The sequence below is a fragment of the Mangifera indica genome, chromosome 1 (genome assembly GCF_011075055.1).
Source record: "Mangifera indica cultivar Alphonso chromosome 1, CATAS_Mindica_2.1, whole genome shotgun sequence".
In the NCBI taxonomy this organism is placed as follows: domain Eukaryota; kingdom Viridiplantae; phylum Streptophyta; class Magnoliopsida; order Sapindales; family Anacardiaceae; genus Mangifera; species Mangifera indica.
Genome location: NC_058137.1, coordinates 29,393,536 through 29,410,378, shown reverse-complemented (window position 1 = coordinate 29,410,378; position 16,843 = coordinate 29,393,536). Strand labels below are relative to the sequence as shown.

The following is a 16,843-nucleotide window of genomic DNA, read 5'->3' as shown; positions in this document are numbered from 1 at the left end:
TTATGACCAATGATCTAGTCTCTTTTTCAATAACTTGAATGACTTTTGTTTTGCACGCACCAGTAACCAGTCTTGGAACAACTGACCTTACCAATAATTGTCTGTTTATATCCAGATGAATGTTAACATGTTTCAAATATGAAAAAGGCCAAACGACTATTTCCCACCCAAGGTTTAGCGTTATCTCAAAAATCCCCCCTTTAACTATGAAAATACCAAACACCTAGCCATGACCGGTTAGATTTAACCAAACCCTAACGCCAGAAAATTTTATCTCCTTTTGTCCCCCTAAACTTTAAACACTAAAATTTTCCCCCACCCTAAGTTTTAAAAAATGACAGTTTCACCCTAGGGTTTGGTTTTGAAATCTCCGGCGACCTCTCCGACTCCGTTGCCGACGGTCGCTCCCTCCCGAAGCAACCTCTCGTTCCGACGATCTCTTTCCTCCCGTTTGGAGGTTCGATCGGTGTCCGGAGACGCCGTGAGAGACGAAGAACTTCGTCGGGAAGACGAAGTTCTTCGTCTTCCCAAGACGCAGACGACGCCGTCGTCTTCGTCTCCCACGACGTCTACGGGCGTCGATCGGACCTCCAAACAGGAGGAAAGAGATCGCCGGAACAAGAGGTTGCTTCGGGAGGGAGCGGCCGTCGGCAACGGAGCCGGAGAGGTCGTCGGAGATTTCAAAACCAAACCCTAGGGTGAAATTGCTATTTTTTAAAACTTAGGATGGGGGAAAATTTTAGTTTTTAAAGTTTAGGGAGGCAAAATTAGATTCTATTTTAGTTTATTTTTAATATTATAGCAAAAATGACGATTTTACCCCTACCACTGTTAGGGTTTGGTTAAATCTAACCGGCCATGGGTGGGTGTTTGGTGTTTTCATAGTTAAAGGGGGGACTTTTGAGAAAACGCTAAACCTTGGGTGGGAAATAGTCGTTTGGCCTATGAAAAAGTTAATTTCTCAATAAGAGAATAAAAGAGGAAAAAACAGCAAGAATAGAAAAGAAGGTGAATGTAATGTAGCATGTTTTATTGAGTGAAGAGAAGTCAGAACTCAGAACAGAAGAGTTGAGACTCAGGTTGGGATCTAGCCCTGGGAAGTGGTAACATAACAGTAACTGAGTAAATAAGATCTCACAACGTGGCCATAAGTTAATCTCCGTACACGTGGCCCCCTTTTATGAACATCAACAACCCACCACTTTATGTACTCACTCTTTTTTACTCTACATAATAAAATATACCTTACGTTTCCTTCTTATTATCTACATCCATCACATGTATATACCTACACGTATATTCCATCAATTATATCATCATCATCATTTATAACACACTCTCACCATGGATGTAGTTGCATATTATAAACATATGTACTTTCTTGTTTATGTATGTTGATGAAACGTAACCTACATTTGAAGTAACAGCAACAATAACAACTAATCAGTTAACTAAAATACGTATTTTAGAATATATAAGATGATAAACATATGCAATGCAAGAATTTGAGATCATGTGTACATAAATTTAACATATAATTTATCAAAAATATATATCTAGGAATAATAACAATAATATGCAAGTCAATTAAAAAAGAGAAATGTAACATTCTTTATCTATGAATAACACAAATAATTAGTTGTTGGACAGTCTTGGACCAACTATAGAGTTTCTGTTCATTCTTTTGAATTCATTCTTTCTGCACATTTGATCAGAATCAAATTTGTGGACGATTATGCTTTAATTTAGTTTTAATAATATATTATTGTATTTATCTATATAGTTTATCTTTATTGAATTTTTCTTTGAAGTTGATCATTCTTGGAGTAACTTTAATGGCGAGTGGGGTCTATCAATGTTCCCCTTGGCTGATTTTTTTTTTTAAATTTTAATTTTTATAATATATAGTCCATAAAATAAGGCAACCCAATTGTGAGTGATGGAATAATATACATTTCTATTTCATTATAATGATTTTGGTCCAACGCCATCTCAAGAACAATTTCTTATGCGACAAAAGTTGTTGAGCCAAACCATCTTAAGCTAGCTTTTATATATATATAAAATATAATTCAAAATGTCTTCATCAAATACAAAGAGTATTTCAATTTGAATATGTCTTTATAAATAAGAAAATTTTGGGTTGAAGTAAGTAATATCAAATTGCCTCATATAACTTGATGTGATTAAGATCTTGTTTGATGAGAAGTTCGAGAGACTATCAAAGTTTAAGAAGCCAGATAAGAAATGAGCAAAAATAGACAGTTTTACTACCCTTCATTTACAATATATATTAAAAATATAAACTTATTTTATATAATATATGCATGAATGGGATAAACAAAAAGTAGGACTAAATAGAGTTATATATTCCCCAACCCCACAAATTAAATCCATAATTGAGAAGGATTAAAACTATGGGTGAATTCTTGGGTCCAAATTGATGTTTGGCTCATGAGTGGTTTGTCAGCATTGTCACATTAAAACTGACAATAATCTTTTTTTTCTTTTTTTTCATGATTTTTTTTTTTGATTTTATTATTCAGTTACTAATCTAGTAAAACTTGATTTCAAATTGGTTATTTTGGTTTCAAACTGAGTTTGAATTTGAATAAATTTGGATCCTCCACTAATTGAGCTTGTGCAGAAATGAAAATTTGTATTTCAAGTGTTTGGCCCATATTTGGAGGGTTAGTGTGAAATCATATTAATGAGGTGGGTAAAAAGAAAATGTAATTTTGGAGGGCGGTGGTGATCAGATAATTGTCAACAAAGTCAAAAACACAACAGCAAAGAAAGTTGTCCTGTAGTGAAATTAGTAATTGCAAGAAAGGGGAGCGTCTAAAAGAGACATTTCACTCTCATTCATAAAAATCAAGAATAAAGAAACCCAGGAAAATGAAGCATTGTAGGGTAGGTATGCGATAGGACAGCTTTGTATTTGTAAAAGTCTATAAAACCCATATACTTTGGAAAATAATAAAATAAACCCTATTTTGGGATTTCTCTGAGGGATTCTTGAGGAGTTTTCGAATACTTTCGTGCAGATAATGGGTGAGACAGAGAGAGAAACGCAACACAAGCAGATTAATAAGGCCATAAATAATAACTCATATTTCTCTTTCTTACTTTGGTTTTTGTTTGTTTTCCCTTTTGATTGAGTGAGTAGAAGTGAGTGAGTCCTAAACGCATATTCACAGTGGGGGTGTGGAGGTGAATCATGGGTGATTAAAATGGTACAAACTTACTTTTTGGTGGAGAGAACCTGATGCCCTTTTGATGTGTTAGTGGGTGGTGCTGTTTTTCTCTCTTTAACACACATATATTCATATTCACATACCCTCTTCAATCAAGACTTCATTCTTCCTCTTAGTTTTTCTCCTCCAAAACAATCCATCCCTTCCTCTTCTTTATTAAAGTTACAAGGTTTGTATGCTTTGCTTTCCTATGTTTATAATCTCTCTTCCTTCAGAGATTTTTCTTTCTATCTTTCTGGGTATGTGTTCTCTTCTCTGGTTGGGTATTTTCTAGACTTTTCTCTTGAAGCTTCATATGATTTCTTTCTTCTTCATCATCTCGTTGCTTAGAGTTTGGCAAGTCTTTCTTTGTTTATTACTAACGAAGAAATGGGAAAATCTGGTCTTTCTTCACTGGTAGATTGCGTTTTATGGTCAGTTCAACTGTTGTGTTCCACGATTTGTCTCTCAATTGAAGTCTTTTTATTTGATTAACCTTAGAATCTTTTCTCTTCAGTGGTTTAATTTTGAATTTCTTTTATTTATTTATTTTTTTGTTTACCGTATTCTTCACTCACTACTGCCTCAAAGCTTTGAATTTTCTGTTTGTGTTTCTGCTCTTGCTTTGAATCTATAGCTATTTTCATATGATTTACTTTTTCAAGTTTTGATTTTTGAGATACGGTAGTGGATGGTGGTATCTCAAAGACTTGATTTTGAACACTTCTTACTGGGTTTTGTTCACATAAAATAACGCTGACTCCCAACGAAACTTTAACCCTTGAAATATATCTTTGTTTGTGGGGTTGTGTTCTTTGCTTATTTTTGTGCTTTGCTTGATCAATGGAAACGTAGATGCTTCAAATATACTCATTTCCTTCACATAAAATAACGTCCTAGACGAGTCTAGAATAATCTCCTTCTTCTCTTGATCTCATCATCGTCTTATTCTTCTTATGTATTTCTCTTTCAGGTAAATTAAATGGATGAAGATTCAAGTGGGGTGGTGTTTTTTAATTGATATACTTGTTCTTCTTCTGCTGTTTCTGGTTCTGTTGCTTTAACCTGGTGGTGGGGTTAGCGTGATAAAAGAGGCCTAGTTTTCTATATGCTGAAGGCTAAGAAGTTAAAAGATAAGGCCCAGGTGTGGAGTAGCGTTAGTAGAAGAAGAAGAGCTTGTGACTGTTTCACAAACAGCACAAGAAGAGTGAAGCTTTTCTTCAGATGTTATCCATTGAAAACCCTCCATCAGATCCCTCATGTTCTTGTCAATTTCCACAACTAAATACCTCTCACGGTGATGACTCGCCCTCTCATAAGCTTAACGTAGATCTGCTTAACCCACCTCCTCCTCCTCCTCCTCATCAGCTTCCCAAATTCTCCATAAGGTAATTAGTAATTTTATACTCAGCAGTTCTCTTTGTTCTTCTTCTCTTTCTCTTTCTCTCTTTTTCAACTTTGATTCTTTGTTGGGTCAGATCCAGAGCTACATGTTACCTTTGGTACCCCATCTTGCCTCTAGTCTGTGTTTTGGGGTTCTTTTGTGCTTTGATTGGTTTATGATTTCATTCATCTCTAATCCAAGCTTCTACTTTGTGTATAAATTTTTGTGCGTGTGAAAAGAAAATTTTGGTCCATCATTTAGTTGCTGTTCTTCCTTGATGTTACTTTGTGTGTGATTTCATGTCACTTTGGACATGAGATTAATCAATCTATCTGTGTGTACTTGTTCTAAGTTCTTACCATATCATGCAACAAAACTCGAGACTTTTTGTAAGTTTATTAGATCGTCCAATCCTGGGTATTTCTTGGCTGTTTCTCTACTGTTGATGTGTTTCCAGTTTTATCTTGAGTTTCGTGGTCCATATGCTCCTTTCATCAGCTAACATACAATATAAGGGTCTTATAAATTTAACAAATTAAACCTTATTGATGATGATTTTATCTCATGATATGTGTTGTAAATTGATCAAAAGTTACTGACAATACATGCTGGCTTCAACTGTAGAGATTATGTGTTCACTTCTCGGGGAAAAGATATCAAGAAGAATTGGCCTTTCTCTCTGAAAAATTTGCAAATTTGTTTGAAACATGGCGTGAAGGATGTATTGCCACCATTTCAGTCTATTGGTGTAGTAAAGACTCAAGCCACTAAGAGATGGACAGTTGACACTAGTTCGGTTGAAAAGAAAAGCATAAGTAATTTTGATGCGGAGCTTGGTTCTGGGTCCAACAATAATGAGGTTTTAGACTCAGCTGATTATGTTCAGTTGAAGCATAAGCTTGAAAATGCTTGCATAGACACCAGTTCATGCAGATCTGCAGAAGAGAACGATTTCCCATCAACAACAACAAGTGTTTCTCAATCTGAAATAGAGTCTGTTCCTACTGCAAGGCCATCTAGTTCACCTCCCAAAAACGTCACTTTGTTGGAAGCTTCAGCCTCGGTCTCAGCCTCAGCCTCAGCCTCAGCCACTGTTGAACTCGAAGCAGGTCATCCTTCATCTCATAAGACTGAAAACACTACCCGACCCCTAGGGAAAAAGTGCAGATTGATTGTAAAGTTCAGTGGCAATTCCGATCATTGCTCAACCGAAGATATTGCTTCAAATACTAGTGCTGTATCTGAAACAATGGCTTCAAAAGTTTGCCCTGTTTGCAAAATCTTCACATCCTCATCGAATACCACTTTAAATGCACACATTGATCAGTGTCTTTCTGCGGAGTCGACACCCAAGTGGACAGCAGATTTTAGAGTTGCCAGGCATAGAATTAAGCCAAGAAAGACCAGACTGATGGTGGATATATATGCTACAGCGCAAAGGTGCACTTTAGAAGAGCTTGATAGAAGAAATGGCACAAGCTGGGCCTCTATTTCAAACTTGCCTGCTCAGGATTCTGAGAAGCTTGATCTTCCAGCCGAAGTGAAAAGGCAAAGAGTGTCTCAGGTACATCCTGAGGATGCTGGTGAAGTAGGTGAAGTTTATATTGATGCCAACGGAACCAAACTTCGGATTTTATCCAAGTCTAATGATGCACCAGCTGTGTCAAAAGTAGTGGAGGATCTTCAAACAAAGAATCCTTTGAAAGGAGGTAAAGGAAGCAAATTCCTATCAAACAAAAAGAAAAAGAGGCATGCTAGGAAACATCTCAAGTATCTGAAACTTGCTTCTCAAAGCAGAAAATTTTTCTCTTACAAAGCTCGTGCTTCTGAGGTACACTACTCTTGCTTTTGATATTCATTTCTCTCTTGACTCTTAGCCTTCTACCGTAATACTTATGCTTTTCCTTTTTCTGGAAAAACCATACCTTTATGGGTTTCTCCATTGAGGGCTTCCATTCCAGTTTGAGACAAGAAATTCATATATCTATTACATGCTGTCGCACTCATAAAACTGATTTTTTTTTTTTTAAATATTTTGTTGCACTTAGTGCTAGTATGGTAAGATACTCTTAAAAGTATTTACATAAGCAATGTATATAATTTTGTGCTTGTCTTTTATTCACAAGTTTTAAATTGACTATTTGTCGTGAATGTGGTATTTTGAAATTCAACATATGTTGGTTGATTTTTATTTTTTTTTTGGCAGAAATCTGGGGGTGAAGAGGGGAATAATGGGGTAGAAGAAAGCAGCAAGGAGAAACATGAGATACAAAAGAAAATCAAATCCAGTGATTCTGGAACTTTGAGGCCTTGGGTATGCTCCAAACGAAGGGGTCTAGCAAAGAAAGCTAATAATCAAGGTGTCAATCAGCCATTCAGATGTAAATGGCATTTAGCTCGGGACTTGTTGGTGGAGAATGATCAGCAACATGTATGTGAAACTTTAGCAGAGAGAAATCATGTTCAGAAATTTACAAATTTGTCTGAGAATCTGTCATCTTCTCCATCAACTAGTGAGAGGGTGGAGAATCCTTTTTATAATTGTCAAGTTAGTGACAGATTGGAGCTTTCTTCTGGGAGAAAGAGAGTAGGAAGTTTGTTCTTTGGAGCCAGGATAAGTGATGACACAGAAAGGTCTCTTCCACAAATAAACCATAATGACAATCAATTGTGCAAAGATAACCCTTTCAAAAATGGCAGCCATACATTTGAACCTTCTAACTCTAGTAGAAATTGTGTATCTTCAGTGAAGAACAAGAGAGATGATAGTCATGGAGACCCAGATAAGATTTCTGATATCCTTCCTGGTACAAGCGCAGCACCACCATTGAATACTCGTGCATTTGCATCAAAAGCATTGAGAACAGTGTTGAGGAAAAAGACATCTTCTGTTAGCTGCCGTTCGTCTGTGACTAAATCCAAACCTATTATGGATGAGAAATTTTCTGAATGGAGGAAGAATCAAATGGATTGTATTGGACAAGTAGATGAAGAGGTATCAGCTTGGCATTCTGCTGTTTGTCAGCAATATGCTTTGATGCACAATGGTATTGATGATCATCTTGGAAGAGAAGAGATAACTGAAAATACATCTTCCAGGAGAGGTACTGTACCGGAAATCAAGCAAGATAGAGGATCAATAAGCTTCTCCCAAGAGGATGAAGCACCTCAATCATACAGCCATGATGAAGGAGAAAATACAGATTCTTCTGCTAGAGCTGGTGATGATCTCCCAGACAACGTTGATGTCCTTAAATCAGTTGAGGCAGGAGTCACGAGTTTAAGTCAATCTGCAGTTACTAAGTTCCACAAGCTGAGTAATTGTTCCAAGACCCAATCCAACTCTTTACATTCTGTTGAGGACTTTAACGGAATTTTATATGGAGGTGAAGCACTGACAGGTCCAACTGAACCAAGCTTTGTTAATGGAGAAGAAATTTATTGTTCTGATGAAGTAGGCAATGGTATGATTGGGCAAAGTGCTCATGTGGGGCCTGGATTGGATTCTGATATTGGTCATGGAAATTTGTTTCCCGAGGTTGATCCAATACCAATTCCAGGCCCCCCTGGTTCGTTTTTACCAAGTCCTAGGGATATGGGGTCAGATGATTTTCAGGGAAATTCATCATTAACCACAAGTCGGGTTCAGTCTTCTCAAGATCAGCTTGAATTTGTTGACGGAGATTCATCAGACTCCCCAATTTCTACAACATCAACAATCTCTAACTCCACTGCTGCCAGATCTAATTTGAAGCACCCAGAATTACTATCATCTGTAGGAGCTCATGCAATTCAAGATGGGATGAGGTCAGGCTTCTCTACAGCTAGTATGGAGGCCATGGTAGAAAATGCAGCTATGGTTCCACTGACAGGTCCAGGAGCACAAAAAACTTATTTTGATGGAGAGAAATTTAGAGTCAATAAGATCTCTATTGAGAAAAGACCTCTCAGTTTCAAGAATGATGGTCAGCCTTGCTGCTGCCAAAGGAAGGAGAGAATTTCTCAGGATACTGCACTAAATTATCAAGAATCACAACTACTGAGGCGGCGTACAATGTCTTCAGTGACACTGCCTGCCATGGGAAAGCAAAATGCCAGACCCAACAATTTTGATGCAAGGCCTGAAATATTTCCTATCAGCAGTTGCCCTAGTTTCGGTTCTGAGAAGATTATGCTTCCATTGAAGGGTCCTGCTGGTTCCATTTCAGTAAAGGGATCTCCTGAAAGGGCAATGAAGTTTGTAGGTCATGGTGATTGTGACTCTCCAAGTCCATCCACTCCTAATCCAGTACTAAGGCTCATGGGGAAGAATCTAATGGTGATCAACAAAGAGGAAGATATTGCTATGCCCCTAGGGCAGTCCCAGCAAGGTGCCCAGAATAGCCAAGTAATTTCTCAGTTTCAAACAGCATCTCAAGCCTCTCCTAGCAATATACAAAGTCAAGACTGCCATTCCTTTTCTCATTTGCCCCCTCTAGCTCCTTTAATCTTCAATTGTAATCTTTATGATGCTGTTGGGCCATCTGTAGATGTTAGGTTTTCTAGCATTTATAGAAACCACACTAATCCCAGGACACCACAGACACCTGCACGGGTTTCAGTAAGCCTGCTTCCTAACCAGCATATAAATGGTGGTTTTGCTGCATCTCTGGAGCCTCAGTCGCACATGTATGATTTATCAAGTAGACATAACAGACCCAAGGTCAGACTGAATGAAACATCCTCATATAATATAGACAAAGTTTTAACAACTCTTGACCACCCTCAAAAGACTTCAGATGGTGGTGCTTCTATCAAAGAAATCATTGTCATTGATGATGTTCCTGAAAGTGAATCTAATGAGGGTGCTGATATTGCAAAATATTCCGAAGGCTTAAGGATGACCCAGCTGATTTCATCTGGCATTTCAGTTCCCACGGGTCCCAGTTTTAACTCAAGGCATGTGAGTCCTTTCTCCGGTTATCAACCACGTGATCCTTCTCTTTTGAGTGAATCACCTGTAATGCACAATAGTGGTTTCCATGCAATGCCCCCCAGGCTACCCAATTCCAGTCCTGTAAGGTGGAGTTGTACTCCAGAAAGTTCTGGTGTGCTCCAGCGGAATTCCTTTATGGCTGCATCAACCTCAACAGGTCATCATTCGGGATCGTCACGATATTATTCTCCAAGCTTGTAACAGTCAGGAGCTTGGCTTGAGGCAGCCATTTTCACACAATCCCTCATTACCAGGTTTTTCATTAATCAAACCTTGTTCTCATACTTGCGCTTCTCCTAGGCTACTGATGACTAGTGATCTTGGGATTGAAAAATGATTTTGACAGCAAAAAATAATGAAGGTTTATTCAAATACATCCTCTCCGCGGCCCAGATCTTCAAATAGTGTTTGTATTTATATTTAATGTACTGAAGTTGGGTAAACTTTATGCTGTTTTTTGAGGGTTTTAATGGTTAGGCAAACTTAAAGTTGTTCCAGAGACTAAAAAATGTACAAGCAAACCTTGAAATAATAGTTGAGGAGCAACCTTGGCTCAAAGCTAATGGAGTCGAGTGTTCTTATAATGAAAATTTCTTAGTGCTTTCTTGTATATCCTTGTTACATTTTGTCAGAACTGTGAGTTGTAGCCGTTAATGGCATGGCAATTAGTTGCATTTTCAATATTGTAGTTAGAATGGCCGGAAATTAGCCAACATTAGTTATACGCATGAGATAATAAACTGATCACGAGTCAAAGCTGATAATTACATGGTCTGCATGGGGAAGTGGTGGCGGCAGGCAGTGCTTCGCAAATTAACTACCAGCCTTTTGAGTCTTGTGTGCCATGTCATGTAACATATATATGCTGTAGCTGCATGCATGATCAGGATTCAACAAAACTCCTCTTCTCGCAGTCTCAGCTTTTTTCACACCAGTCGTTAGTACAATACAAATCGTCCATCATCCATCACATTCATATATAGTATTATCATCGTCAGTCTTTTGCATGCATTTATTGAAATATCGATCATTCCATGAAGTAAAAACTAAACTCAAAAAAAGTCTTTAACATTTTTCACCTTACGCCCACATAAAATTACACCCCAACAAGAAGGTAAAATCCAAGACAGGAAAAGTTTTTTTTGTTTTGTCTAATAAGATAGCTAGCATGTGAGAGAGAAAGTCTTTGCTCAGAGCAGAGATAGAGCATGAAATATAGCCGTTATACAGAAAAATATAAAGTGTACGATTTGAGTAATAACAAAAATGAAATACTTTTTTAAGGCGTTTAGTTAAATATATTATTTAGTGTGTTCATACGCTCCTTTCTTCCCACCTTTAACTTTAGGGGCGTATATTTTGTTTGTTTTAGTTTTAAGTTTTTATTGTCAACTAGAGTTTTGGGTGATGTAACGTGCGAAGTGCGTTTTGCATGGTGAAAGCTGGACACCTTAACAATTACGACTCTTTGCTTGTGGCTTGTGGGCCATTCTTTGTCCCCCTTTCTTTACTTTATTATTCTTCTTTCGAAAGCTACCTTGACCATTCTTTGCTTCTATTTTATTCATTTATTTCTCCTGATTAACATCCCTGCAACTCCCATTACCATGTTTCATAAATGTTTCTTCTTCTTTTTCTTCAACTTTCTATTTTGCTTGAAGGGTCTTCCAAACTTAATCTGTTTGTTTGGTTAATTTCATGAATCTGTGTGTTTGTTTTTATATGATCCAAGTAAACAAATGAAAATGAAATCCTTCAAGTATTACAATTACAAACATTCAGCTTTAGACATTTTGTACTGGTGAAGAAAAAATTATAGTCACCATGTGCATATTAGCAGCCATTCTAATGATAATTAATTAGGTTACTGATAATGAGCTGTAGCCAGATCCAGATGATTATTTTAGATGCATGAATAAGAGCAAAATTAGGAAATGAATAATAGCTTGCCAAAATTTGTATGTTTAAATTGGTAACATTATCTTGTCCCTTAAATTATTGTAAAATCATGATTCAAGAGTGGACTAAAGTTCAATGTTATTTATTTACGAGGCTCAGTATCTTTTCTTCCATTTCAAAAGATGACATAAGCTGATACTGGTCCACAGTCAACCTTTGAACAAATCTTGAATTAAACCAACCAAACTCAGTCTTTGAATGGCAGTTAGTTGTCTTGTTGGACAGTCAAACTCCACAAAACAGGCTAAACTAACCACCTATCACCATCATCTTCGCCGTCTCTGCCTCCTCCTACACCATCTTTGGCTGTTTGGTCAACTGGGTGGCTGAAAATATGTTGTAAACTTCACATGGGTACTTGTGTTTGTGGTTAGCCTGTTGTTAATGAAATCAAGTTCAAGTTTTGTTGAGGAAAGAGTGAGCTTGTGTCGGGTCGGTGTGAAATGTGATGGAAAGGAGAGATATTTTCTCATTGGATTCTAGTGAATGGATGCATAGCATACTAAATCTATAATATCTGTAGATTACAGCAGGATGGGATGGGCGCAGAATGCATAACTTGCAATTAGGCACTAGTTGACGTAGTTTGCATTCATTGGATGTGTACATTCTGTAAAAGAATATGAAATGAACAAATTAATTTCATCAGCAGGTTCTTAATGTAAACGAGAAGCAAAAATGTGGAAATGAAAGCAAATTAATTGTAAGGAATTTGTTTGACCATTACATTTCTAGCTAAAGTGATTACATCATTAACAAAACTGAGCTTCGTCGAGTATGGGACAGCTTGAACAAACATTGTTATATCTTACTCCTTAGATGATTCTCACTAATTTTTCCTGTGTTTCTTGCGCTGCCAAGGTTTGTGCATGGTTATGTCCTAGCATCACTGTTGGAATACTGATACGGCTTCGATCTACAGAGTTCTTCACTACTATCAACATGCCACCTCTTAGTAGCAACTTTGCTCTCGTCTCAAATAGAGTAGCATTGAGAAGTGTCACATCTTGCCACAAATACTCATCCACCCATTGATTATCATTTCCTTTTTTTTTCCAACAGAGAGAACCATGGCACCAATCTTTTTTTTTTTTTTTTTTTTTTTTTGAGAAACGAATGACTTCTCTACATCCTCTAACACATTAATTTGTGCATAATTTTAGAAGCTCCAAAGTTGAGCTGCCTGTCTGATGTAGAGAACCATGTCAATTGCCTTCAGCTAGACGAATGGGTGCTCAGATATGAATGCAGATGCCCAAAGATGATCAGCATTCTTCGATAGATTGCCAATTTTCCTTATGCCTTGAACTGTACCCTTTGGAGCCAATAAACCTGCTTCTATTTTTGCAAACACCTGAGTTATAGGATGTAAATGAATCCAACATCCGGGTTGTTAATTTGTTGGCTCTTCTTTCCAAGCCTAACTTTACTAGAAGAAAGGCTGATTCTTCTTCACTTTGGGGAGCCAAGCCACAGCCAACGCAACATCCAAATGTAGCACTCAAGCATTTTTTCCATCTTCCAAACCGATTTCCAGTAATAGGCAAGTTCTTAGCTGCCGCACCTAGAAAATTGACTGAAATTGGAGCTGGGGCAAACCAAGCACAAACAATAAGCATTCTTGAGGCAAGAAAATTCCTCCTCCCGCTGATTTGTTGTAAGATGGCATAGAACCTTCGTTAGGGAAGGATTGTTTCTGCAATACTGTTCCTCATCAATATTCATGTAAGGGGAAGTAGAACATTCTTCAATCGGAACTTGATTCACGGCTTCTAAGAGAGCTGATGGCAAGATTCAGAAAGTAGTGAACCAACTACCCACAAACCAAAGCTCAACTTTCCCAGTTTCTGATAAAAAATTTGGAGGAACTCCAAAGCCTCAGCTGTATAATCTTTCTTCCTTTTTCTTCTCGTTCAAACCATTGCATCAGGCAAGGACAATGGAGGAAGCTGCATTATATCAAAATTCATCACCTTGGATAGCCTAGTAGTGATAATCACATAAGACCCTCCGTGTTTCTTGGTGTCAAGTCATGTAGATTTTTCCCTTCCCGCCATTCTTTCTCTGTTTCAAGATTATCAATGATCAGTACATAAGGCATGTCGCAGAAGAGCCGCCCTTTAACTCTCTCGAATGCTTCAATTTTTTGCTCGTCAAAGCTTCGAATTCTGCCCCTTTCCATCTCTGCATGAGTACTCACGTCTAACCCCAAATTGAGTGATAGGTTCAATATGTGCAATATGTTTATTTGCAACTGCTACAATAATTAATCGCCTTAAAGGTCATTCACGCGATGACACAATTTATATATATATATATATATTCATTTATGTATTTAAAAATATATATAATATTATTTTTTTATTATATATGTACATAGTGATTAAATACATATATGGGAATAGTCGGAGCTTCCCTGAGCATATACCAAAACTAGATGATTTATTATCTTTTTCTTTGTGGTTTTAATAATAGAAATTCTTGAATGAAATCATAAACGTTTATTTATTCGTCTGATACAGTCGACACGGTTGGCATTGCATGGAACTTCACAGTCAGGATGAAAACTATATTTACTTTAGAATATTATTATTATTTGATACATAGTGGAGTGGTAATTGTATTGGGCATTGTGCAAATATCATGCATGAATAAGAAAGAAATGAGAACTAAATTCTTTCAACTCAACAAGCCCATTTAAGTGCAGTGACTGTAGTCATCTTATTAAGACTTGAATGTGGATTAGAATAGTGTGTCGAACACATATATAATGCACTAGCTGGTTGTTTGCTTCTTGTAAAACTATCCACTCAATTTTTTTTAATTATTTGTTCAGTTTATATCGGTTGTTGATGTTGTCTCAATCAAAACATTTTGTGTCATTGAAAAACCGCAAAGTATTCTTCATTATCACATTTATCCAAGTCATAGATTTATTAGTTTTAACTTTAAAAAACATTTTTATAAGAGAAAGATAATAAATTTATATTAACTTAAGATTTTCAACTTTTTTTGATATAGATTTTTTTTTAACATCAACATCTAGTTTCTTATTTCTTTAACTCTGCCAATCACCCGCCCTCAAAGAGGAGAAGAATAAACATAAAAAAAGTCAATTTGCCACATATGGTTTAATTTCGAGGCAATGTCATATATGGTTTAATTTGGTGGGGTTCTAACTTTCAATGTGTATATAGAATATAAATAATTGATTGTCTTTCAAAATATGCTACCATTCATGGTAATATCATACATCAACGTAAAATTTATAGAACACTCAATGTTATTCATAAACTCAAGGCCAAATGACTTATTCCCACCCAAGGTTTACTATAAACCCAAACTCATTCTGTTAACTTTTGAAAATCTAAATATTCACTTATCCATTAGTTTTAGTTGTTACAATCAGGGGGAAAATCGTTATTTAGTTGAAATATTAAAAAACTTAAAATTTTATCATATTTTCCTTCTAGGTTTAAAAACTAACAAATTTCTCTCTACCCAAGTACCATTTAGCCCATAGGATTTCTCTTTTACTTTTCTTCTCCAACAATAGTCAACCTTCTTCCTTTGTCGTGGATGACCACTGATACTAGTTACAATTTCCTTTGTCATAGACGACCACCAAGACCAATCGAAATGGTCAAATTTTTGGGCACAGAGCTTACTAAAATGGTGATGAATTGCAACGAAGATCGATGCGAAATGCCAATCTTTGACATCCTTGATCTTCGGAAAACTCAAATTGGCATTTCTAGAATATGAAGGACGCCAATCTTCATCGCGATTTTTCACCATTTCAAGAAGCTTCGTGCACGAAAATTCAGTCATTTTGATTAATTTTTTAATGGTTTTCACACTAAGAAACCATCTAAGAGGGAGGGGAGATGCCACCGGTAAGAAACGTCAAAAAGAACGGTTGTCAGAATAATAGAATAAAGTTTTCAGAGTGTAAGTGTAATGTTTCAAGGTTTGAGGGGGGAGCTACTCATTTTAAAATATTAAAACCCTAAAAACCATATCTGGTTGAAGTGAAAGATTAATTTTTTAAAATTAAGCTAAAGGAAAACGAATAGTTTTTAACTTTTTATTTGTTAAATAAAAATCTTTAAATAACGATTTTACTCTTGACTATAACAGTCAAAACTAACGGATGGATAAATATTTAGGTTTTTGAAAGTTAGCAAGGGTGAGTGTGGGTTTACACTAAACCTTGGGTGGGAATAAGTTATTTGGCCTAAACTAAAACATAAAACTTATTTAAAGAGTTCTGTTATATTCATTTTTCAAGTAATAACTTGAAGAAGATGAAGCAAATGTTATTGTGCGGTTTTTCAAATATTTCATGTTTTAATAATGGGTATAAATACTAACATTTTGTATATATTATTAATGCATGTAAAGTTAGTCAACTCTGGCTAGAGTAAGTTATTATAAGCTTTTGTTTTTATTAATTAGTATAAAATCATACCTAAAAATGACAAAGGATACAAATTAATTTTGTATCATATTAATTGGACGTAGCTTTATATGGTTTTTGCAATTAAAGTAGAATCAAGAAGTTGTTATAACCATAGAATTGGATCCACTCATAGTTGTCTTCTGTATATAAATGCTTTGTTGGATATGATTCATGCTAACAAGATATAAATTTTAATTAAAAACTTAGGTAACGTATTATTAGTTAAAATAAAATTATATGTACATATTTTTTTGTATATAAATATATTATAATAGAATTGAATAATTTTGAATTAATAATAAAATAATATCTAATCACATAATAATATATGTATATGTATACATATTTATGTATCAAAGATGTATACATATAACATTTTTCTATTAGTTATATGTTTCCATTTTTTCATTTATAGACATTAATCTTCAAACTCACTATTAATTATATCAAGACATTTGTTTTATTAACTAATAAATGTGGTATATTTTAATATCATACCATTCAAACATAACCGTATCACACAAGGCTCAAATTAGAATTAGATGTATGAGAAAATACATTTAGTAGATTCATCCCAATGTATCATTTATAATATATTTTTTTGGAAAGGCATGAATACCTTTACACATATCATAAATCTTTATTGAATCAATAATTTTTTAAACTGTTTAAGAATTGAAAATATCTAATATATATTTTAAACACCATGTTAATCAATAAATTATCATATTTTTTTTATCAACGTGTTATTATGTATAAAATGAATGTGAATTGAAGATAAATTAAAAATTAGGCAAAAAGACATATTCTCACCCAAGGTTTGTTAC

At 35.7% G+C, this 16,843-nt stretch overlaps 1 protein-coding gene and 1 pseudogene across 5 annotated transcripts; one reads left to right on the top strand and one right to left on the bottom strand.

Moving 5' to 3' along the window:
• The first annotated feature begins 2,992 nt into the window (after positions 1-2,992).
• On the top strand, positions 2,993-10,205 carry LOC123215019. 5 transcript variants are annotated; one of them, XM_044635086.1, is made up of 4 exons: positions 2,993-3,236; positions 4,210-4,624; positions 5,245-6,451; positions 6,827-10,205. In XM_044635086.1, the coding sequence occupies exons 2-4, from the start codon at positions 4,461-4,463 to the stop codon at positions 9,794-9,796; spliced, it is 4,341 nt and encodes a 1,446-aa protein (XP_044491021.1). In that variant the 5' UTR covers positions 2,993-3,236; positions 4,210-4,460; the 3' UTR covers positions 9,797-10,205. The 5 variants fall into 5 exon arrangements, with proteins under 5 accessions (XP_044491021.1, XP_044490993.1, XP_044491005.1 ...); XM_044635058.1 differs by having other exon boundaries at positions 2,993-3,426; XM_044635070.1 differs by having other exon boundaries at positions 2,993-3,496.
• A 2,164-nt stretch (positions 10,206-12,369) lies between these two features.
• LOC123199930 lies at positions 12,370-15,385 on the bottom strand (annotated as a pseudogene).
• Positions 15,386-16,843: the final 1,458 nt, after the last annotated feature.

Coding starts and splice junctions, on each gene's coding strand:
- LOC123215019 (XM_044635086.1), top strand. CDS start 4,461: ATGTTATCCATTGAAAACCCTCCATCAGATCCCTCATGTTCTTGTCAA. Junction 4,625..5,244: donor CTTCCCAAATTCTCCATAAG/GTAATTAGTAAT, acceptor CTTCAACTGTAG/AGATTATGTGTTCACTTCTC. Junction 6,452..6,826: donor ACAAAGCTCGTGCTTCTGAG/GTACACTACTCT, acceptor TTTTTTTGGCAG/AAATCTGGGGGTGAAGAGGG.